This window comes from Thamnophis elegans, chromosome Z (assembly GCF_009769535.1).
Source record: "Thamnophis elegans isolate rThaEle1 chromosome Z, rThaEle1.pri, whole genome shotgun sequence".
Classification (NCBI taxonomy): Eukaryota; Metazoa; Chordata; class Lepidosauria; order Squamata; family Colubridae; genus Thamnophis; species Thamnophis elegans.
This window is the reverse complement of record NC_045558.1, coordinates 66,912,734-66,938,025: the sequence shown is the minus strand read 5'-3', so window position 1 is coordinate 66,938,025 and position 25,292 is coordinate 66,912,734. Positions and strand designations below refer to the sequence as shown.

General features: G+C 46.0%; 1 protein-coding gene across 1 annotated transcript in view; it reads right to left on the bottom strand.

The window, feature by feature from the left end:
* BMPER (BMP binding endothelial regulator) overlaps positions 1 to 25,292 on the bottom strand; it is a 464,374-nt gene that overhangs the window by 82,496 nt on the left and 356,586 nt on the right. The window contains exon 13 of the mRNA XM_032234511.1: positions 8,668 to 9,004. Within this exon, the coding sequence (XP_032090402.1) occupies positions 8,668 to 9,004 (337 nt within the window). The remainder of the gene's footprint in view (positions 1 to 8,667; positions 9,005 to 25,292) is intronic.

Sequence of the window (25,292 nt, the reverse complement as noted above, 5' to 3'; positions counted from 1 at the left end):
CTGGTTGGATTGTTGCAAACTCTAATAGGTTATGGGCCTAGAGCATACCAGACACAGTAAGACTGAACTGTAATTAAGCTGAAGGACTGCCTGTGTTAAAAGGCTTGCAGGATGGTTGTTGATATCCAGGAGAGCTCTCTGACTCAATTGGGACAGAAGAATTATATCATTTGGGCTGCAAAATTGGAATGCTTCCTGAAGACTAAGGAGCTCTGAGATATTGTTATTATCCACCCCAGACAGCATTAGCAGCAACAGATCAAAAGCAGCATGATAAAACTCTAGCCTACATTATCTTAAGTTTAGAAGATGAACATTCTTGAATGTAGATAATTTAAAAACTGTGAAAGAGGTTTGGCTGAAACAAGTGTACATGTGAGTGCATTAACATGCAATATTGTGCAATTATCAAGACAATTGTACAGAGCCACACTGTTACCACATGAGAATGTGGAGAAGCATTTGCTGCGAATGCAAACTTTATTTATTGAGTTGGAACAGCATCAAATGCATATTCCTGAATCTCAGAAGGTACTATTGGTGTTTAATAGTCTTGATGAAACATGGGAAATTGTTTCAGCTGTTTTTGAGTGCAAACCAGAACAGGTCTTACGAATGGATGCCCTTAAAGCAGAGGTGGGTTCCTACCAGTTCGTACCTATTCAGTAGAACCGGTTCGTCAAATCTACCGAACCGGTTAGAAGAGGTTCCACCAGTGGACCCGGAAAGCAGACCACACCTACAGAAGAGGTTCCAAAAATTTTTGAAACCCACCACTGGTCCTTGGATATGATTATTTTACACTATCATGCTCATATTTATAAAACTCAGTGCCTCTGTGAAAGGTAAGGATGACTACTGCGTTTGTGGTGCAATCAGAACATTGCGTGTGTTGAAGTTGTTTTAACGCAAACCAAAGATGCCTTTAAAAAACAATTTTCCATCATATTCTTATGCAGGCCAGTTTTCTTAGCCGAATTAGCTTGAATTTGGAACGCGACAGCCCTCCTTTTGCCGATGAGACACTGCTGAGCCGTACTGCCGCCCAGGGGGTTGGTGAGTGGTTAACACTGCTGCGCTAGAGATCTGGCGACTGGCTTCTTGCCGTCGCTGCTGCTGACCCTAGCGCGCTCCCCCCTTTCATTGCGGCCCTTTCTGACTTCAGCCATCATTGCTATGGTCTGGTTGCTGCAATCTCGGCTTGTGTTCACCGTGGCTGACTTCCGCCTCTGACTTTACTACCATTTCCGTTACCACCCGCGATTGCTTCTGGCTTGCCTTCCCCAGACGACACTGCCCCCACCGAACTGTTTCCACGTCTCAATCACGCCCACCCTCGCTTTCGTCCCTAGGACTATCACTTCCCAGCTTCTTGGTTGTCATGGCCGGCCTCCCGGCTCCCGTTGCTGTTGCCGCTGCCATCCGCAGTTACTTTAGGTGTGCCTCTTTCAGACACCTGATTGTTTTCGCCTTCTGACCGCCCCCACCCCTGCCGTCGCTCTCAGGACCACCATTTTGGAGGGAGTTGGGATACTTGAGTCTACCTCTGGCCTCACCGAGAGTCCCGCGTACTACTCTGCGCCTACAAACTTCGCAGAAAGAGAAAACAGGGGATGAAGAGGATGCGGGTAGGGAGCCTGCCCCCCACCTCCCTCCAACCGACATCAACCCTCTAGTCACTTCAAACTTTTGGACCTTGCCCTTTTTACTGGACTCCGCAGAGGAGAAGATTAAGAACATAAAGACTCCCTCTCTCACATTAGTACAATCTTCACTCTTTTCATACAAACTTTGTACGAACTTGGCACAGCTGCACACTTTTTAACTGGTATGGGGAGTGTATGTGATATATATGTGATTGAGTGAATGATCCCACATTTTATTAACCTTATTATCATTGTGTTTTGTGTTTTTTAACTGCTACGTGGGGATTGTTTGGGTGAGTGGATGTGTATGGATGATAGTACTGGGAGTACAGCCTGGTGCCTCCTCCACTGAGTGCTATTGCAGACATGATAGGGGGCCCAGGCCTACCTCCCGTCCTAGAATGATTCATTTAAATGGCCTGCTGGAGAGAGCGGAAGCTACGGGAAGGGGAATGGGGTCTACAGGTGCGGGGGTGGGCCGGAGCATTATGGTCATGACAGGGAGAGGGCACGTATGGTGGGAACTTCAGGGCTAGCCATTACCGGGGAAGGAGGGTTTGCTACGTCACAGCGATCCCTCCTTCCGGCCCTGTTGGTTCCACTCCAGGACCAGATGGCGAGAGTTGTCACGGCCCTGGTCTCAGGTTGTTGTTGCTAAATGCCAGGTCTGTGGTTCACAAAGCTCCCCTCGTCCAGGACCTAACATTAGATGAGGGGGCAGACCTGGCATGTATTACTTAAACCTGGCTGGGCCCGGAGGGAGGAGTCCCCCTCACTGAAATGTGCCCAGAAGGGTTTCAAGTGCTCCATCAGCCGTGACCTTAGGGAAGGGGTGGGGGAGTGGCTGTCATCATCCGAGGGTCATTCGTTCCTTGTAAGATCCCTGCTCCGGAGCTTGTCAGGTGTGAGTCCTTGTTGGTGAAATTGGACCTTGAGGGTCAAGTGGGCTTGTTGTCAATGTACCTTCCTCCCAACAGCGTTGCAACAGCCCTCCCCTTGCTCCTCGAGTCAGTAGCCAAGCTGGCGGTAGAATTCCCCAGGCTTATGGTGCTGGGGGATTTCAACCTGCCTTCGCTCGGTGATACTCTGATGGGGCGCAGGAGCTCATGGCTTCCATGACAGCCATGGGCTTGACCCAAGTAATCCGGGGTCCGACTCACTCAGCGGGTCACACGCTTGACCTCGTATTCCTCTTGGAGCAGTGGAGACGTGATCTAGATTTGAGGGGCATTAAGATCTTGCCCTTGTCATGGTCTGATCACTTCCTACTGAGGCTTGACTTTCGGAGACCAATCCCCCACTGTAGGGAGGAGGAACCGACTAGGTGGTTCCGCCCCAGGCGCCTGATGGACCCTATGGGATTTCAGACGGTGCTTGGAGAAATACCTGATGCTCTCGTCCACAATCCGGTGGAATCCCTAGTCACTGCTTGGAATACAGCGGCGGCGGGGCCCCTAAACCGGATTGCGCCTTTACGGCCTCTCCGAGGTAGTGGATCCAGGAGAGCTCCTTGGTTCACCAAGGAACTCTGGGAGATGAAGCACCAAAAGAGACGCCTAGAGTGCCGCTGGAGGGCCAGTAACTCTGAGTCAGACCGAGCACTGATGAGAGCCTTTATCAGGAGCTATCTCGTGGCAATATGGGCGGCGAAACGTTCGCATTTTGCCGCCCTTATTGCATCTGCTGAATCGCGCCCAGCCACCTTATTTAGAATAGCCCGCTCCCTCTTGAAAGGGAGGGATGCGGACGACCCTTTACAGGGTAGAGCTGAGGAATTTGTTCAGTTTCTAATGGATAAAGTTGCTCAGATTCGGACAGATCTGGACTCCAATTGCACGGTACAAGCCGAGGTACCAGGGGAAGGTCTTGAGCGGATTTTATGGAGCGAGTTACAACTTGTCGCTCCTGAGGAAGTGGACAAGGTCATGGGAGCGGTGAGTGCCTCCACCTGTATACTGGACCCGTGTCCCTCCTGGCTGGTCTCGACCAGCAGGGAGGTGACATGTGGCTGGATCCAGACGATAGTTAATACCTCTCTCCGGGAGGGGTCCTTCCCATACCTCCTAAAGGATGCGGTGGTGAGACCCCTCCTGAAGAAACCTTCTCTGGATTCAGCCATTTTGAGTAACTATCATCCAGTCTCCAACCTCCCCTTTGTAGGGAAGGTTGTTGAGAAAGTGGTGGCCTTTCAACTACGATGGTCCTTGGATGAAACCAATTATCTGGATTCCTTTCAGTCCGGTTTCAGGCCTGGTTACAGCACGGAAACTGCTTTGGTTGCGCTGATCGATGATCTCTGGTGAGCCAGGGATAGGGGTCACTCCTCTATCCTTGTGCTTCTTCACCTCTCAGCGGCCTTCGATACCATCAACCATGGTATCCTTCTGCGACAGTTGTGGGAGGTGGGAGTGGGAGGCACCGTTCTTCGGTGGTTCTCCTCCTACCTCTCGGACAGGTCACAGTCAGTGTTGGTCAGAGGGCAGAGATTGACCCCTAGGCCCCTCAAATACGGGGTGCAGCAGGGTTTGGTCCTGTCCCCCCTCCTATTTAACATCTACATGAAGCCGCTGGGTGAGATCATACGCCGGCATGGGATTAAATATCATCAATATGTGGACGATACACAACTGTATCTGTCCGCCCTGTGCCAACTCAGTGAAGCAGTAGAAGTGATGTGCCAGTGCCTGGAGTTTGTCAAGGTCCGGATGGGAAAGAAACAAGCTTGCGCTCAATCCCGACAAGACCGAGTGGCTATTGATGCTCCCTCCCAAAGATGGTGCAGCTATTCCATCTCTCAGCTGGGGGGTGAAATTATATGCCCCTCAGAGAGGGTTCGCAATTTGGGAGTCCTCCTGGATCCGCAGCTGACTCTAGAACATCATCTGTCGGCTGTGACCAGGGGGCCTTTGCCCAGGTTCGTCTGGTGCACCAATTGCGACCCTACCTGGACTGGGAGGCCCTTCGGATAGTCACTCATGCCCTCGTGACCTCAAAACTGGACTACTGTAACGCGCTCTACATGGGGCTACCCTTGAAGAGTGTTCGAAGACTTCAGGTAGTCCAGAATGCAGCCGCGCGCGCGATTGTGGGTGCACCTAGGTCACACCTATCCTCCGTGAGCTGCACTGGCTTCCCATTGGTCTCTGGACACGCTTCAAGGTGCTAGTCATTACTTTTAAAGCCCTACATGGTATCGGACCTGGTTACCTGAGAGACTGCCTCCTGCCAGTCACCTCCCAAAGACCTATTAGATCCCACAGACTAGGCCTCCTCTGGATTCCATCTGCCGGCCAATGTCGGCTGGTGACCCCCCGGGGGAGGGCCTTCTCTGTGGCTGCTCTGGCCCTATGGAACGATCTCCCCATTGAGATCCGGACCCTTACTACCCTTCCGGCCTTCCGCAAAGCAATTAAGACCTGGCTGTTCCGGCAGGCCTGGGGCTGTTGAATTATCCAGCCCCATCCGATGTTATGTCTGTTGCTGAATTTTTAATTTGTTGCTTTTATTTTTGTATCCCCCTTCCCTTCTTATTGTTAGCCGCCCTGAGTCTTCCGTGAGTAGGGCGGCATACAAGCTAAATAAACTGAACTGAACTGAAGAGTTGTAAGACTGATGGTTACATATATATACTGGAAAGATACAAGGTGGGGATTGTCAATTATTAGCATTTGTGGATGATCTCTGTTTCACTGCAAATGAGTAAAAGAATTTTCTAATCAATTAGAGAAAAAATTGAATTAAAAGCTTTGGATGAAATACAAAATTATCTTGGTGTAGAGATACAAAAAACTGGGAAGGGTGGTTATATTCTCAATCAAAAAAGGAAAATTGAACAGCTGTTGGAGAGATACAACATGAAGGATTGTAATTGTGCTCCACCACCTTCCTAGAAGAATGAAATATTCTAGGGAATATTAGAAAGACAGAATATTATATTTCCCTGGATAAGAAAATGACAAACATGTTTTTAAACACAAAGCAGCTTCCTGCAGCTCCCTTTCCCCCTTCAGCTCCAGGGTGATGGGATTAAGACATGGCCCTCAGGACATGATGGGATTAGCCCTCTACCCATCTCACCACATGGCACCTAAAAAGATTAAATCACCCAGCAAGGTTCAACCAAGCCTGGGACACAGACAGCCTACAAAGTTAGCTAAGATCCTTGCTCCTTGGGAGTCTGGCAGCCAATGGGATACATTTCTTGTACAAGAACAAGAAAGTTTAAGACAGGGCCCAAGAGAGTGTATAAATATATCCCTCTTTCCACTCAATGTGCTTTTTTTCTTTTGCCCATCTTTCCAAGCAGCTTCCATGTTTCCAGTATCTTTCTCCCCACTTGGAACTGAACCCAGATGGATATTTCTTTCAACACCTATGAATACACATTTTCACAACAATTTGGGTGAGGACAAAAGTGAAGTTTGTGATCAAGAGATATGTCTCAAGAGATATATACACCAGCGCAATTGAATTGGATGGGTATAAAAAGGATTCTCTGGCATTTGAAGGGAACTGTGAACTTGTGTCTTCAAATACAGGTCTTTGAAGAATTGAAATTAAAATGTTATGTTGACAGTGATTATGCCAATGATGTAAAAACTAGAAAGTCTAATTCTGGGATTGTAGTATTGTTTGGAGCAGAGGTGGATTGCTGCCAGTTTGCCGGGATCTAAACATAAAAGTAACTGAAGCTGTAATGGTGTTGAGGATAATGCTGCTTGCATTAAAATGGCAACAGGTGACAGAGTGAAGAATAGAAGGAGGCATGTGGATATTAAATATTTCAATGTAAGAGAAGCCATCAAATATTAATTAATTAGCTTGCTTCACTGTTCTTCAAAGGACAATCTGGCAGATATAATGACCAAGCCATTGGGTGGAGTGCATCATAAGAAGAATATTAAGTTATTCGGTTTTATGTCTATTCCAGTCATAAAGGAAGGAGTGTCAGTGTGGGAGCTGGGATAGCCATAACAACAGGTCAGGCAATGGGGGACTGTTTGGTGACCCAGATGGCTCAGAGCCTGGGTGTGGCTTAGCCAACTGATGTGTGTGTGTGTGTGTGAGAGAGAGGGGGGGTGCAGTCAGGGGAGGCACGGCCTCACCATTGTCATCATGAAAAGAAAAAAAATAAAAGGAAAAAGGCTGAGGTAGTTGCTGCCAGAGTCACAGTGGATGACTCTGCTTAGTGCTTAACTGTTTAAAAAAGCCTCTAAAAAAAGTGCCCTCTACAGGAGGAGGCGAGAGAACCACGTGCCTCATTTAGTCTATCTTTATGATCACTTGAGCAGAGTTAAGCAAGGGTTAAAAGCCAAAAAATTCCTTATGTAGATGAGGCACATGGTTCTCTCGCCTCCTCCTGTAGAGGGCACTTTTTTTAGAGGCTTTTTTTAACAGTTAGCAGAGTCATCCATTGGAGACTCTGGCAGCAGCTAACCCAGCAGATCTTGCCTTTTTCTTTTTACATTTTTACATTTTCATTATGGCAGACAAGAGCAGAGTTGAAATCCTTTGTGACACAGCTGGAAAAGGTATGTGGGTCAGAGGGAGGGGGGAGGAATTCAAAATTAATGTAATTTGTAAGTAATTGTATTATTGTAAGTAATTTGTGTGTGTGTGTGTGTGTGTATGTGTGTGTGTGTGTTTTACCCACCACTGCTGGCATGCAGGCTGGCACTTTACTTTTTACATGGGACATAGTGGCCGGCAGGGCTTTTGGACATAGCAGCAGGGCTTTTGGACATAGCAGCAGGCCAGGGCTTTTGGACATAGCAGCAGGGCGGCTTTTACCTCTAGCGCTGGGTGGTGGGGCGGCTTTGGTTCCATCCAGCATTGATTCTTTGAAGCAATGGCGGACACAGCGCCGGGGTAACAGGGCGGCTTTTGCCTCTTGAAAGCTCTTGAAAGCTCTGCTGCGGGCAAAAGAACGTGCTTTAATCAGTGAGGTGCGTGCTGGGAGAGAGGAGAGAATGCTCAGGCTCAGCTCTGCTCAGGCGGGTGAAAGAAAGCGCTTCAATCAGTGGGGTGCATGCTGGGAGAGAGGAGAGATTGCTCCTCTCTCCTGGCACGCACCCCACTGACTAAAGCGCTTCATTTCGCCCGCCTGAGCTGCGCTTTCTTTTGCCCACAGCAGAGCTCAGGCGGGCGAAAGGAAGCGCTTTAATCAGTGGGGTGCATGCCGGGAGAGAGGAGAGAATGCCCAGGCATTTTCTCCTCTCTCCCGGCACGCACCCCACTGATTAAAGTGCTTTCTTTCGCCCACCTGAGCAGAGCTCAGCCTGAGCATTCTCTCCTCTCTCCTGGCATGCACCCCACTGATTAAAGTGCTTCCTTTTGCCTGCCTGAGCTCTGCTGCAGGCGAAAGAAAGCACTTTAATCAGTGGGGTGCCAGGGGAGAGGACTGCCGCACCAGCCATAAACTTCACCATACGTCACTGGTGTGTGTGTTCCTGTTTCTGTATTATATTGTTTTTGTGATTCTGTACTTCTAGATTCTGAATTTTGGTTCTGGCTTCTGCTGTATGATATTGTATATAAAGAAGTGTCTTATATAAATAAATCCTGCTGAATTATTTACTTGTGTAAATATAATTTACACAAACAATTATAAAGCAATAATTGGATTGCTGCAAACTATAACACTTAAGCACTTAAGTGCTAAAGTATACACATCAGTCTCCAAGATTAATGACAAGGCCTAGCAGTTTTTCGCTATCAAGTCTAGACTCTTGCAGAGTCTTATTAAACAGATTTAGGATTAGGTTACAGAATCATGGAAACTATAAACTTTAACACCCTATTTATCAATAAATCCATTAGGATGATGATTTTTTGAGTTTTTGTTGCCTGCCTGTTGAAGGAGTGTGGAGGTGGCTATTTGCTCTGTTGATTCAGGAGGAATGTGCAGATGTTCCAGTTCTGTACTATTTGGCAAACCATCATGCTCTTTCCTAGACCCCGGGAACAGTTTTACAACAGTTCACTTTTATTTGCATTCTGCTCATCAAAAGGAAACACTTACCGATAAAACACAGTGTAGTCCACAGTTGAGTGGCAAATCTGAAAATCCCATGCTTTGAGCTTTTGGCATTCCCGATGAACACGTAGTTTTAGTCTCACAGTTCCTTGGCACAATTCAGGAAATTGCTTCCTTGGAGGACGAGTACAGAATTCATTTGATTCCACACGCCAGGACTCAGCAAAGTCATCCACATCAAACTTAAAATGACCATCACCACCAATCAGATCATCTCTCTTATGTCCATTATAGTTGCCACACAGACCACAAAGCCGACCTTTAAGATGCGGGGCAGCCATAACTTCAACAAAACTGTCTCCATCCCAAGAGATTTCTAGTCCTAATGAAAAAGGCAAAGAAAGAAGGATTTTAACAGCATATTTTGATCACGTTTCCTACTATTTGAGTCTGATTACTACTCCATTTGATCTCTCCATTTGGTGGTAGAAGTTTTTCAGATCTCTTAGCAAAGATACTTCCCCATCCTAATACTTCAACTCCTTGACTAGAAATGCCTAGTTTTATACTCCATTTCTGAGCTATGGCCCATGATACATAATGGAAATGAGATGACAGAGTGGAAAGCAGGTGCCCAAAGAAAACTGTTTCTAGCAAAGAGTTATCTAGCACTGTTCTTCTCCCCTTGGTATTCCGTTGCTTGATCTAATGAGTTACAAGTAGGACTTCACCTATAACTGAATCTTCTACCTCCTGTAAAAAAAATGATACAGTAGAATGGATTGAACTATTTTGAACTACAAATAGTAAGATATCAGCTTAGAATTTCTGAAATTAAAACATTAAAAGGGAGGTTTATTTAAAAGTATTATCAACAGGTTAAAACAAATGCAATGGAAGTTATACAATTTTTAATAGCGGAGTGATAATATTAGGGACTACTTCCAATAGATGTGCCAAAAGGATTCAGGAAATTATATGAAAATCTTGATTTATTTTAAAAAACCACCATGAACAAAAGCTTTACCAACTTAGTTAACAAATACAATACAAACACAGAGCTTGATAAAAACTGATAAAAGAAGTGGGCTGATCCCAATCCTTCTTAGCAAAAGATCAAAACATAAGCAGATACACCTTATTACTTAAGTTATCAATAACTTGACAATAGGAGATCCCAGATCAGTTATGTATAAGGTGACCAGATTTTCAGATTGGTAAAGAGGGACACCATTGACCGGGGGGGGGGGGGGGGGGGGGGGGGGGGCTTGATTAAAAATTTAATTTTTTGTCAAAAGGTCACCCCAGGACACTGAAACCAGCATAAATACGAATCTGTTGCCAAACAAAATTTTGATCACGTGACCATGAGGATGCTGTAATGGTCTCTAAGTGTGAAAAATGGTCGCAACGGTCACTAAGTGTGAAAAATGGTCGCAACGGTCGCTAAGTGTGAAAAATGGTCGCAACGGTCACTAAGTGTGAAAAATGGTCATCAGTCACTTTTTTCAATGCCATTGTAACTTTGGTCACTAAATGTTTTCCCCTCCCTGAGACACCTCACTTCTTCCTTCATTCCTCTTGCTTATCTACCTTCACCTTATCCGTCTTCTGCTCTTTCCCTCTCTTCCTTCCTTTCTCCTTCCATCGTCTCCTTTCCTCACTCACTCCCTTCCTCCTTTTCTCTTCCTTCCTCCTTCCATTCTTTCAGCTTCATTTCTTTTGCCTATCTACCTTCTCTGTCTTTCTGCTCTTTTCATTTCTCTCTTCCTCTTCGCTTCTGTTCCTTCCTCCTTCCCTCCTTCCCTCCTTTCCTATTTCTTCCTTCTTCCTTCCTTCTGCCTATCTACCTTCACCTTCTCTGACTTTCTGCTCTTTCCCTGTCTTCCCCTTTCCTCCCTTCTCTCCTTTCTAGTTCCATCTTTTCTTCTTTCCTCTCTCCCTCCCCTTTTCTTTTTTCCTTCCTTCCTTTCCTCTTGCCTATCAACTTCATCCTCTTTATCTTTCTGCTTTCCCTCTCTTCCCCTTTTCTTCCTACCTCCTTCCCTCTTTTCTCCCTCCCTTCTTTTTTCTTCTTTTCTTCTTCCATCTTCCTCCTTCTCCTCCCATTCTTTCTCCTTCCATCCATCTTTTCTCCTTCCATCTTCTCCCCCCTCCCTTCTTCTTTTCCTTCCCCCCTCCCTCCTTCCTTCCTCTCCTTCCCTTTCTCGCACACAGGAAGGGGAGGGGAGGCTTTCTAGTCACTTTCACAGCATAATTTATTTATCTAACTTTTAAAAAACAGTGTGCAAATCAAACTTGAGATTTTCGTAACCTGCGAAGCACCAAGTTATTATCTTCTGTTGTTGTTACAAATTCGCAGCTACTCCATTCTTTCCGATAGGGAACTGCATTTCCCAAGATGCCTCAGGTCCTCAAAGCGCTGAACACGGTTTTGCAGTTGACTCCAGCGAGGCCCGGTAGCCGCCGGCTGGGGTGGCTGTCAAGGCGCTGACAGTGGAGCGGACGCCTGCTTCCAGGGATCGAGACGGACGAGGGAAGCGGCGGTGGCGGACGTTGGCAGCGACTGTAACGACCACACGGGCGAGGTGCGGAGGAAGAACGGAAGGTCCCTCCCGCCCGCGACAACGGCTCCAGCCATGGACGAGCAGGCTGGCCCCGGCATCTTCTTCAACAACAACACCGCGCTGCTCTTGCCGCCACCTCCAGGTGGGAAGCAACCACGCCTTGCAGACTCGCTTCCCACCGCAGCACAGGGGCTGCACAGGCGTGGTTGCTTCCCATCCGGAGGTGGCGGCAAGAGCAGTGCGTTGTTGTTGTTGGGGCCAGCCTGCTCATCCATGGCTGGAGCCGTCGTCGCGGATGGGAGGGACCTTCTGTTCTTCCTCCGCACCTCGCCTGAGCAGTCGTTACAGTCGCTGCCGATGTCTGACGTCTGCCACCGCCGCTTCTAATTAATATAATTATTTCTCCCTCTCTTTTTCACTCTCTCTCCAGCGCACAAACGCGAATGCATAGGGCAGCCCACCTCACACACAGGTAACTCCGGGCGGCTTACAACATTATGATGCACGTCTCCCCATAGAAGAGGAGATGGGGAAGCAGGGGGCCTGGAGATCACCCGGGGGATGCCGAGGATGCCTTAACAATCGAAAGCCAGCGTACCTCGTCATAATGGGGGATGGATTTCTTGCCAGGAAACGCGAGGGTTGGACAACGGCGGAGGCTCGGGTTTGTTTTTTTTCCCGGGAATAAAAGTGAGCATAAGACTTCTAAATCCCCAGCAAGAAAAGAAATGCAACTGTAGTGGTCTCTCCCCCCCTTCCTCTAAAGAACAAACATTATGCTGCCGCAGAAGTGAAGAAATCTCAGATTTTGCCCTTCTACAACAGCCTCCCTCGGGATCCCGCTCCTCTGCTACAGATTCATCGCGTCCCAACAGCGGAACTTCACAGCCCCAAACCCAGTTTCGGGGTGACCCGTCGAGAGACTAACTGCTTCTTCTCCCCACCCCGAAGACTGTATTTCCCCGCCGCTCCCTCCCCCTGCCCCGCAAAGCTCTCTACAGTCCTTCCGAGCCTACCCAGCACCAAGTCCTCCTCTCCAGCAAATCCTACACGCGCCCGACGCTCCTCAGTCCAGACGTCCCTTGCCGGCTCCGGGAGAGCTTTTTGGAAATGTGCAGCTGCTGCTTCTCTTTCAAACTACACGGCTCCCAAGTCGGGGCATCTCTCCCTCCCCTCGCAGCTCAGGGGCTCCCTTGAAGGGCTCCTGCTGCTGCTGCAGTGGCGGCTCCCCCAGCTAGCGCTCCGTTTTCAGAGATTTTCCAAAGCGCTCGCCCTCTTCCCACCTGGCCATCTCCTTTTAAGCCCCCCCCAAGTAACCCCTTCCTCAGGCTCTCCGCCAGCACTCTTCAACTTCATCCCCACCACTGCCCGTTCCTCCAGCTCCTAAAAGCGGTGGGGCTGGGGACCGATCCTGAGCTAACCTACGCCATGAAGGCCGCCCCTCCCCGGTACCTTTGGTGCATCCTCCCACGACGCGGCTCGACTTGGGGCCTGCTATTGTTGGGTGGTGTGGAGGCGGAGGCCGCAGAAGGAAACATATGGCTTGGAGCTCTATGTCAGCTTCTGCTTTGTTGTTGCTTCAGCTGCCATGAAATGGGGAGGGAGGGCATGGTATTTGGGTGGGGTTACTCGATGTGCTGGAGGAATGTTCTGGAGTTCTCTGGATGGTCAGACTATGCATGCGTGGGTATTTCCCGCCTGGACTAACGGCACCGACATTCCATCTTCGTGATGCCTTTTGAAGTTATCTCACACCTGACACTTGAAGGACTTATGATTGGACTAAGTCTATGATGCCTGGGGGTGTGGAATGGGCTATTCTATATATCAACTGCTTTCGCGCCTAATTAATCAGACTTCGCTATGCAACCGCTCTTTAACCATTTTTAATTAGTAAAAGTACATTTGATTTTCCAAGTATGGAGTCTCATGGTCTTTCTTTCCTAATTATTAAATGGAGAGGTGCTGACATTCTGCCTTATCCATCTCCCCACCTCAGCACAGCCCATCTCGGCCCAGACCCTCTGCGGCTCCGCCCCCACTCATCCTTTTCGCAGCCGAGGGAAGGAAAGGGGGGGAAGGCTTCTGGCGGATCCCGGGCGGCGATCCCACTGCCATCCACCCGCCCCAGACTCACTCTCTCCCTCTTGCAGCCCGCTCCATGCGAATTTCCCCCCCGCATCTTCTCCCAGGTTTCTCTCTCAGGGTAGGGAGGCCGTGGGCTGGCAATAGCTGCCGCGGTCTGGCTTCCCCCGCCTCACCTCGCCTCCTCCACTAGCCTTTGTCCCTCCACAGTAGGGTGGCTGGGGGGAGGAGACGGCCCGCCCGCCCAACTCCGCAAAGGGGGAGAAGGAGAGGAGGACTGTCTCCTCCCCCCAGCCACCCTGTGGAGGGACAAAGGCTAGTGGAGGAGGTGGGGCAGGGGGAAATCCAAACTTCCTAGGGAAGGCCTTCCCTTGCTAAAGGCTGCCGCCGCCCACCCGAAGCGGCAAAGCCTCCCGATTCCCACCGGTTACTCACCAGTGAAGCAGCAAAAGCAAATGGCGAAGGCGAAATGAAATGGAAAAGCGCGGTGTGCTTAAGTGGACTCCAGCCAATCAGTGAGCTGGCTGGGATGCCGCGTGCTTAAAGTTTTCCATCCCAGCCAGCTCACTCATTGGCTGGAGTCCAGGCCAATCAGTGAGCGGCAGGCTGGGCTGGCTTAGATTTTTAGTGTAGAATAGAATAGATGGGGGAAAGGAATGAGCAAGCTAGCGGCAGCTGATGATGGGCGGGGGAGCCAGCGAGCGCCAAAATAAAGCGGGGTTTTTTGAGAAGCGGGCGGGACGTGGGAAAAATGATGAAAAATCGTGCCTGTCCCGCCAAATGCGGGACGTCTGGTCACCCTAGTTACGTATGACCAATCTATCACTCATCTTCCATATCACTACCTCCCCAATAAAAGGTTCAAAATTACTTCTATCCACATTGTTTTTAGGTGATTTTAATCTTCAGAGAAGAGCCACATTCATTAAAGGTTAGGCCATAATAGATAATCTAGGAAAAACATCAGCTAACATCACTCTTTACCTACCGGGGTTGTTGTTTTTTTAAATGTATTTATAACATCATTTATCTCAAATTGGAAAAATATTTTAATTTCCCATGCAATAAGAAGAAACTTGTTTAATAGAATTCAGTATTGCATTCTACCATTGCATATTAAATTTGATTTTTCAGAAAGAATAAACCAACATGAAGCAACTCATGTATGTTATTAATTTAACGTATTTTTGGAGTATAAGATGCATCTCCCCCACAATTGAGGGTGAAAATTTGGGTGTGTCTTATACACCAAATGTAGCCCTGCCCACTCACTGGCCCCCACCCTTTGGCCTCTACCTTCCAGCAATTTACCTCTTTGCAGCAAACGGAAAGATGGGGCTTGCAGAGGTGGAAATAGGCTAACAGCCTGAAACAGCTAATCATCAGGAGGCCCATGTTGAAACTTAAATTGAAAGTGAAACAGGCAGTTTGCTATTTGCTGAAAGGGGCAAATTGCTGGAAGGCAGAGCCAGATTATTGTTCTAGACAACTTACAAAATGAAGAAGCTTTTTAAATAAATGCTTGATCTGAAGAGGCCCATTGCTATTTTATCTTCTTTTAAATAGTAGAGAATAATGTATACTTCCAGAAAGCCATATCAATTTTAACAGCATCTGTACAAGTATAGTCTGAAATGTAACACCACAAACAGTGTATAGTGTCTATTCTGTTTGCTGTTTGCTGCAAGGAGGCAAATTGCTGGGAGGCAGAGGCAGATTTTTCTCCCTTGTTTTCCTTCCCAAAAGCTAGGTGCATCTTATACTTTGGAGCATCTTATACTCTGAAGTATATAAATGCGGTATTAAAGGACAATTCTTCTAAACCCAAAACTCAATTCAAAACCAATTAAATATAGGGTTGTGTTTTTAATTTTTTTTTTTTTGAAAAGCTAAGTGAGGATTATAACTACTTAGTATTATTCAGGGTTATAATTGCCTTGTTTACATTATTTCAATTGCATTATATGCCTTGTCTTTTTATCTATGCATATCTAGTAAATTAATTTATTCATGTGGCAGTCATTCAGAGCTGCAATAAATGTAGTGATTCAATGGAAGAGATTTTTTTTTAGAAAAGTCTTTAGCAGATAGGTATCAGTTAGTTCAGGGGTCACCAACATTTTGGCTCTCAGGGACACTAAATTCATAATTTAATAATTGATCAGCTGGTGGGCATGGCTATATGGTCATGTGACTGGGTGACCATGGCCAACTCAATGTCATTCACATTGAGGAGTGCCTTGCCAGCCTCTACTTGCCCCTCCCCTCAAAGTCACTCCTCGCCTCACCGCCTGGGCTCCTTAGGGTCCCAACAGAAAGCAGTTGTTGGAGCTAAGCATGCACCATGAGACAGAGTTGGCAAAACAACTCAGTTCAAATTGGATCTGACTGAGGAGGCTCGTAGAAGCACCTCACTGAGGACTACAAGCATAGGCTTTCCAAGCAAAGAAAAGACCTGCGGGAGTGCAAGGCCAGGTACCAGTGCCTGTAGGCTCACTGGGTTGAGATGGTCAGCCAGTTCCAGGCCATGATGCAGTCCCATTGGAACTAGGTCCTCCAGCTCTTCACCACCAGCAGCACTTCCATCCAGCCTTCGCCAAAAGCCCCGCACCAGGAGGCCGAAGCCAACCCCAAGTTGGAATTTCTGCCCCCCTTCAACCCACACAAAAATACCCCGAAGGGAGAGACTCTCTACAGCAACACAAGAAGAAGAGGAGGAGGAGGAGTCTTACATCCATTCTATCTGGTGATATGCATAATAAGAGCATTCCTTTATAACATTTTCCTGTATCCTTCTTTTTTTGGATAATAGTTAATCAATCCATTATCAGTTTCTAAAATGGCAAAATCCAATGTGATGAATTTGGAATACAGCCCAAATTTATATACCAGGAGTTTCCAATTCTTCTGCAGTTTTCTTCCAAATAAAAGGCATATACAAAAGTTTCAAGAAATATGGAGAATCCAAGTCCAAAGCTCTAACATCAACAACAATTCTAGTCAATATTTAACTAATAATTGTAGAATTGGCACAAAAAGACAATCTTCCAGGTTAGGGCAAAACTGAGGGACATCCTTGACAAGTGCAATATATTTACAAGTACAGTATATTACAAAACCATACCTTTCCAGAATTATTTGCCATTTCTGACTTCTGGTTTCAAAACTATTAACATTTACTGTTTCATATAGAAGCATATATTGGCTGCTATTCAGTAACTTGATGTGAGGTCAAAAGGAATGTTTAAAAGAGGTGAGAAGTCTGGCTCAGAATACCATGTTTCTTTGACTAATTTACTTTACAAACTTTGTCATAGCTTTGTTATATATCAAGGAGTATGCTAGTCTGCATAGGAACAAATCTATTGGAACATAAGTAGGTATCTTGTAATACGATCTTGTGAATCTATTTCCATCTCAGCTTGCAGCACTTCCCCAATAAATATTTTCCCCAAAGATACATTAACAAGAGAGGTTATATCAGAGGGATAGTCCTTAAAGCATAGAGTTTTTATTAGATTTTTCTCTTGAGGAAATGTAATATCAAGTATAAATCAGAAACATCAAATGACTGGTTGTGGCTTTTAAATGCATATTTCCTTCACATTTAAGTCCTAATTATGTTGGAAATCTGTTATGACTGTTCTAGAGATAGAGAAAGCTTTCATAAGTACATAGTTTACTAAATATGTAAAATATGTGTATGGTTTAGACCAGTGGTCAGCAACTGGTGGTCCGTGAGAAAATTTTGATGGTCTGCAGTGCACCCGGGTGGAGGGATGATCAATGGGCCAGTCCTGTGACTTACAGTTCTGGAATAAGGGACGGGCCAGGCAGCTCGTGGCAGGGCTGGAAATCCATAAAGTTGGTAGGTGCAATGTGCAACTTTGCAGGTAGTGCAATGTGTAAGAAGTAGAGCAGCCTTCTCTGGCTGAAACGAGGTAATGGTGCTGTTGTAGCAAGGGGAAGTGGCATGCAGGCAGGCTGAAGCAACAGGTGTCAGCAACTCACAACTCTTTCGTCCCCCTGCTGTGGCTCCCTGTTGGCTGAACCCACCATGGCTGGCTCTGCCCCTCTTCCTCCCCTCACAGTCACTCCTCACCTGGCCTGAGAAGTTAAGGGCAGGGGATGGAGACTCACTCCATATTCCAGAGTGGGAGCAAAGCACCCCTGTACTTGCTTCATCTCTTGCTGGGCCTTGCAGGTACTTCTTCCACCCCTTTTTGGTGCTGCGTGCACATCAGTCACTCAGGGAGACACACAACTTCCTCTCTACTCTTAGACACTGGCCTGGCCCGGCCCAGCTGGTTCTCTCCACTGCTGCTGTTGGTGCCTCCATGGCCTGCCCACTGCTCTCGTAGCTCCTTGCCTAGCACAGTTAAATTTAGCATGCAACACAATGGGGGGGGGGGACTGGATCCCCTCCTCCTCCTGGAGCCATTACAATGCAGCGCATCGGCTGCAGCAGGGTCAGGTGAGTGTCTCAGGTCAGAGAGCAGGTTGTGTGTTGTATGTATGTTTATTACACTTGTATGCCGCCCTATTCCTGAGGGACTCAGGGTGGCTAACAAACAAGGTGGGGAGGGGGAAATACAAAAACAAACAAAGACAAAAACAAAGACAAAAAATGGCTTAAAAACAACCCAACAGTCGCAACAATTCAAGTGGGGCTGGGAACTCATCAGCCCCAGGCCTGCTGGAACAGCCAGGTCTTGATAGCTTTGCGGAAAGCCTGAAGGGTGGTGAGTGTGTCTCACTGAGTGAAAGAGGTGTGTCTAGCACCAATAAAGACTCGAAGAAGAGCCCACAAGGAGAATCAGAATAAGAGAGAGAAAGATATGAGAGAGGGGGGGGAGACATACACAGATAGAAAGACAGAGAGAGAGAAAGACAGAGACAGAGACAGAAAGACAGACATATACATATACATATATACACACACACACACACATATATACATATATACATCCATCCATCCATCCATCCATCCATCCATCCATCCATCCATCCATCTATCTATCTATCTATCTATCTATCTATCTATCTATCTATCATCTACCTATGAGAGAGAGAGAGAGGGAGAGAGAGGGAGGGCGAGAGGGAGCGAGCACTGGGTTCATATTATTGGTCCACGGAATTTAAAATTTTGGACCCTGATGTCCAAAAGGTTGATGACCTCTGTTTCATATTATGAAAAGTATTATTCTATTCAGACTTTGAGAAGTCCATTATGAATTACAACTAAAAAAAGACATCTAACTGGAAATTATTGTTCTAGAATGATACCTTGGTAATATTATATTCTCAGAATTGTTTGGGTAGTCAAGGAGAACTGAAGGATTTAAAATTATGAATTTAGTGGTCCCTGAGGTCTGAAAGGTTGGTAACCCCTGGCTTAGATAGGACAACCCAGATTCACTCTATGTGATGACCTTTTTGTGGAAGAAACTGCAAGTGTACATGAAGTACTCCCTTCATGTTAGCTAAAAAGTAGCTTTTGCAGTTTTCTTATGGTGTGGATTCAATTATTTTTGTACTTTTGGAGGCTGCTTAGAACCAATTGGAAGTGGGAGACATATATATTTGAAAAATACATTTAGTTCTGTGAACAGCCCTAGACAGCAATTCTAAGCTAAAAAAAATCATGTGCTGGATATACTCTCAGAACTGAGAGACCTGGTGAATAGTCAGTATGCAGGCCTTTGACTATAATAAAGATTTGTTTGATTGGTTGACTTCTTGTGCTACTTTGAATTGACATATTTTAAATACATTTAATAAACAATAATATAGTAATGATCTCACCGTCTAAATCTTCTAAGTAATATGTAAGAAATCTACAGCTATTATATGGCTTTACTTTTACTTGAACAGTACAAATTTTCACTGGGAATTGTTTATGCGGGAAAAGATCCATTTCGTTTGCACAAAATACTAAAAGAATTCTAATATCAACAATTAAAATAAAGTCAGTAAAGTTGAAAAAGAGGTGAATTTCAATAGATAAAACAGCATGGTGCTCTGAGTTAGATATGGCTTTTTCTTCATATTTTAAATATTTTATAAATGGAGCTTTTATCTTATTAATTCTGCACATAAGATCTTTCTACAATGGTACTATAATAACATCATGAATTTGAAATGCCATAGCTGTTGCTTTTTATTATTTTATTTATTATAAGCATTAAGGCAATTCAAAGATATATGTCTGGGATGGGTTCTGGCTTCTTCTACTGCCAGGTGGCAGTAGTGCAGGGGTGGGTTTCAACCGGTTCGCGGCGGTCCCTGCGATCCGGTTGGTCGCCGAACCCGGAAGTAAGTAACTTCCGGGAACGGCGAAGCCCCCCCCGCGCCCGCGCGCGCCCGCGCCTTACCCGGTTTTGCCGAATTCTGCGCTTTCACGCATGCGCAGGACGCATACAGCGCCTGCGCGATCCTCCAGGAGCAGCTGGAGCATCGCACAGACGCTAGTACGCACGTGTGCACTGCGCGCGTGCACGAGGATGCCGCCGGCCTCGTTCCAACCGAACCGGTTGGAACGGGGCGAGAAACCCACCCCTGCAGTAGTGCCACCAATAGAACCGGTTCAGAGGTGTAGCCGGCCAAGTTACTATCTACTCAGCTGAACCAGGCCAAACTGGTAGGAACCCACCTACGATATAAGTAGTTCAGGTGACCAATTAATTCATCTTCTTATGCAACCTGCATAACCTGTATGTTAGGCTGCATTAATTTAGACAGTAATATTTCAAGTTCATGGGGAAATTATCTGAATGTAATATGCTGCAGCTACTCTTTAATAGAGAGCACTAATAGTGACCATGCTTGCCCCTTCTATTTTGTACAATTTTTTTCTAGTTTAATGAGCTGGGAGAAGTTGCAAACACAATAACAAAAAGGATTGCTTCTCTGGGTGGAAAAGGGTGCATTGTCAGTTCACTAAGCACAGGAGTCTCTTGTGTATGGGGATTCTCCAGTCATCCAGGTCATGGTTGTCCCAAAGGTGCTTTTTTCAAGAGGCAACTGGATTTTCTTGGTTTCCAGAAAGTCCACTTGCCTCTTGAAAAAGCACATTTGAGATAGGAGTCTCTTACATTGCTTCAGAGGTGCCAAGGCACATGATTGCTCACTGATAGTAAGATTTTTTTTAAAAAAAGGAGCTGGGGGGTGGATCCTTCCTCCAATGATAATAAGGCTTAGTAATTAGAAATTTATTTAAATACCTGGGGCATGTATTAATTTTATTGTGATCCTGACAAGCTTGGGAGGGCAGAGATTTGAACTTGGGTCTCCTGTATACTTTGTTAATTTGTCTTTTTAGTTCAGCAATTTGTAGGCCAAGTATGCACACTTTCTGAAGAGCTTAAATGACCGCTCTGCTAAAGGGCTTCACTTTATGAACAAGAGTTGGCTGCTGGTAGTTATCATTGCATTTTAACTATTTTAATTCCTCAAGGTGCTCTGGCACCCTGCCTGATTTGTAACACTGGGTTGCAGGTATTGCTGATGAAAAGGAAAGTATTCTGACAGAATGGTTTAGGTTTCCATGATGGCTGTGACTCATTGATCTTCAGTGTATATTCCCCCATTTCTAATCTAATGATTGGTATTTAGGGCAGGTTTTTGCAAGCAAAGAAATTATTTGTATTTTTGTACACGTAATCCTTGACTCACAACAGTTCATTTAGTGACCATTCAAAGTCACTGAATGGCAGTGAATGGCACTGAAAAAGTGACACGACCATTTTTCACATTTATGACCAATGCAGTACCCCCACAGTCACATGATAAAAATTCAGATGATTGACAACTGTCTCACATTTATGATGGTTGTAGTCTCTGAGGGTTATGTGATCTCCCTTTGCAATCTTCTGACAAGCAAAGTCAACAGGGAAGCCAGATTCACTTAACAGTCATGTTACTAACTTAACAACTATTAGTGATTCACTTAACAAATATGGTAAGAAAAGTTATGAAATGGGGGGAAAATCACTTAATAAATTTCACACTTAGCAACATACATTTTGGGCTCAATTGTGGTTGTAGGTCGAAGAGAGGTGTAACAAGGAGTGGCTGGGAGGGAAGGGGAGGGGAGGGGTGAGGCAGAGCCAGTTATGGCAAGGCACCCCTCAACGTGACTGATGTTGAGTTGATCACACCCACTCAGTCACATGACCACTCAGCCACACCTACCCAGCTAGTCATTAGAACAGAGAACCAGTGGTTAAATTATTGGAATCCTGCATTGTTTCCAGTCATTTCTCTACCAAGGTTTCCAAAAGACATTTTCTATCTAAATAAATAGCAATGGAAGAAAAAATCACAGAAGATGGATTTTTTTTATTTGTGATTATGAATTTTAAGCATGTATATCTACCAGTATATGTATCTGCATTTTTGATTTTGTCAAAAAATAGAAACATTTTTATGCTCTTCTGGGAGTTTAAAGCTAATAACTTTTTTTAAAGTCCAAAACATCCACAAAACAATAAGATTATTTATTAGGTCAGCATAAAAGGAAGATCTATTACAAACACAATAAGTGGGGAAAATGAATAACTAGTAGTTAATCTTCTTTATATGGAAAGATAGGACTGTGTGTTATTTCAATCTATATCCTGCTTTTTGGTCCATTAGGCACCTAGATAAATATTCTAACATATTTGTAAAAGGATGAATGATGATCCTTGATTCAGCACATGTAAGCAGAAGAAATTGTCAAGGAAGGATATTCCCTGAGTGGGACAAGGACCTAACAGTCAAATCAAGGTACTTCAACAGTTGGAGAACATAGAATTTCCGATACTGTTTCACTGCATGATGGAATGCATGGAAGAATCTTTAAGATATTCAATGTTTTTATGCTTTATCCAGCAAGGAAATCCTTATACTGTGTGTTTGCCTCTTCCCCCAAAGCTCATTTAACTACAGAAAGCTCATTATAACAATCTATCCTGCAAATCAAGAGAGATTTTGTTACGTATCATTTTCTTGTCTTCTATTCGTCATACTTTCATTTTTATGTTTTTAGATGTTTCAGTTCTGAGTATGAACAGAACTTTATTAACTTTGCTTCTCACATTTCTCCATTTAGTTGTAAAGGAGCCAGTTTTAATGGCAACTAGGCAACCCATGTGCCATTGGGTCATTGTTGCAGACATATTTCCTTACCAAAGAGAGAAACAAAATGATTATGGATGGGCAAAAAAGCAGTGGAAACATGATGAGCAACTTCTGACTTCCTGCCAGTTTCCCCATTGAATTTCCTTGTGACAAGATGATAGGAAGCATTAGAAATTCCTTCCTTCCTTCCTTCCTTCTTTCCTTCCTTCCTTCCTTCATTCATTCATTCATTCATCACTGTTCCTTCCTTCTTTCCACTTCCCTCTCTCCTTCCCTTCCTCCATCCCTCACTCGAATTTCTGACAGTTTCCCCATTACTTTGCTTGTGGGAAGCTTGTGAAGTCAATGAAGAAGTCAGCAGGAGGACAGAGATTGCTGCAAGTTCAAGATCATTTGCTGGGTGGGGCAACGTGGAGTACTGGGATATCCAAGAGATGCCACTTGGGTTGCACACAAGGATGGCAAGGGTTGAGAAGGGTGCATAAATGTTTGAGGGAAGTGCAAGAAGTGCTGTATGAATTAGGGAAAGTGTGGGAGAGAAGTGTGGGTTGGAAAAGGTGCCTGGGGCTGCTTGGGAGTAAGTCAGGGCAGCACACAGAGGTGCAATGTAGGCCAGGAATTATATTGGGTGAACAAAAAGGTGCCATGCAGGTCAGAGGTGTGCATTAGGGAATGTGGGTCAGAAAGGGTGCATGGGGGTTCCTTTCTCCCTGATCCTCCCAATTTGTTTCTTCATCTCTCCCTCCTCCCTCCCTTCCCACTCCCTCTCCCTTCTCAGAAGCACACTAGGGGCATGATTGATGTCACTGCGAAATGACCCATCCCATGGGAAGCTCTGTGGGTCCATTGATATCCCAGATCTCAGGGAATCCTAATTGGATCTAAACCACCCTGTAGAGGTGGTAATTGAGGGGAGCACACTCTGCTGATTTCAGGGTGTCCACAAACTCCGATTGATCCGGAGAAAGCTCCCCAAACTGACAGATGGGAAAGCAGTCATTGTGAGCTGCTACAAAGCTGGGGTAGCCCCTGGAAGAGTGAGAAGATGGAATGAAGATGGGATTCATCTGGGTGAGACACTTTTAAAGTTTTTTTTTAAAAAAAGAAATAGCCCCCTAGGGAACAACAGAAGAGACAAGGACTCAAAAAGAGGAGGTGGGAGACTTCCGGCATCCCACTGCAGCAAGGGAACAGACAAGACTCTGCTCCATTTCACTCGATTTTTCGTTCTTTTTGAGCCCCCCCACCTGGGACAAAGTTGATCTCAGAGGGATCGGCGATGGAGAGGGAATTTTCGCTTGTGCGAGTAAGGTGTGATCGGAGCTGTCGTCTTTCTATAAACCAGCAATAAATAAATAAATAAATAAATAAATAAATAAATGAATATGTATATGTATATGTATATGTATATGTATATGTATATGTATATGTATATGTATATGATGTATATGTATATGTATTGTATTGTATTGTATTATTTGTATGCCGCCCTTCTCCGGGAGGACTCAGGGCGGCGAACAATTCAAGGGGGGAAAAAAAGGGGAATATAAAAGACAAAATACAAATAATAAAAGTAGACAACAGTCGCACAACCATACATGTCGAGAGGGGAGAGAACTCATCACCCCCAGGCCTGCTGGCAAAGCCAGGTTTTGATGGCTTTTCGGAAGGCCTGGAGAGAGGTGAGGGTCCAAATCCCTGCGGGGAGTTCATTCCAAAGGGCCGGAGCTGCCACAGAGAAGGCCCTCCCCCAGGTAATAGCCAGGTGGCATTGGCTGGTTGATGGCACCCTGAGGAGGCCAACCCTGTGAGATCTAATGGGTCTGTGGGAGGTAATTGGCAGCAGGCGGTCTCTCAAGTACCCAGATCCAATACCATGAAGGGCTTTATAAGTTACGACTAGCACCTTGAAGCGTATCCGGAGACTGATCGGTAACCAGTGCAGCTCGCGGAGGATAGGTGTAATGTGGGTATACCGCGGTGCACCCACAATCGCTCGCGCGGCTGCGTTCTGGATGAGTTGAAGTCTCCGAATACTCTTCAAGGGCTGCCCCATGTAGAGCGCATTGCAATAGTCCAGTCTTGAGGTCACAAGGGCGTGAGTGACTGTTGCGAGTGCCTCCCGGTCCAGGTAGGGACGCAACTGGTGCACCAGGCGAACCTGGGCAAATGCCCCCCTGGTCACAGCCGACAAATGGTGTTCTAAAGTCAGCTGTGGATCCAGGAAGACCCCCAAGTTGCGAGCCCTGTCTGAGGGGCGTAGGTTTTCATCCCCCAGCCTGAGTGATGGAATATTGACCAAGTTTTTGGGAGGAAAACACAACAGCCACTCAGTCTTGTCTGGATTGAGTACAAGCTTGTTAACCCCCATCCAGACCCTAACAGCCTCCAGGCACTGGCACATCATGTCAACCGCTTCACTGAGTTGGCACGGGGTGGACAGATACAACTGTGTATCGTCCGCATATTGATGGTGTTTTATCCCGTGCCGTCGAATGATCTCACCCAGTGGCTTCATGTAGATATTAAATAGCAGGGGGGAAAGGACCGAACCCTGAGGAACCCCGTATTTCAGGGGCCTAGGGGTCGACCTCTCCTCCCCAACTAACACCGACTGCGACCTGTCCGAGAGGTAGGAGGAGAACCACCGAAAAACGGTGCCTCCCACCCCCACCTCTCACAACCGTCGCAGAAGGATACCATGGTCGATGGTATCGAAGACCGCTGAGAGGTCAAGGAGCACTAGGATGGAGGAATGACCTCCATCCCTGGCTCTCCAGAGATCATCGGTCAGTGCGACCAAAGCATTTTCCGTGCTGTAGCCAGGCCTGAAACCAGACTGAAAGGAGTCTAGATAATCGGCTTCATCCAAGGACCGCCGGAGTTGCGAGGCCA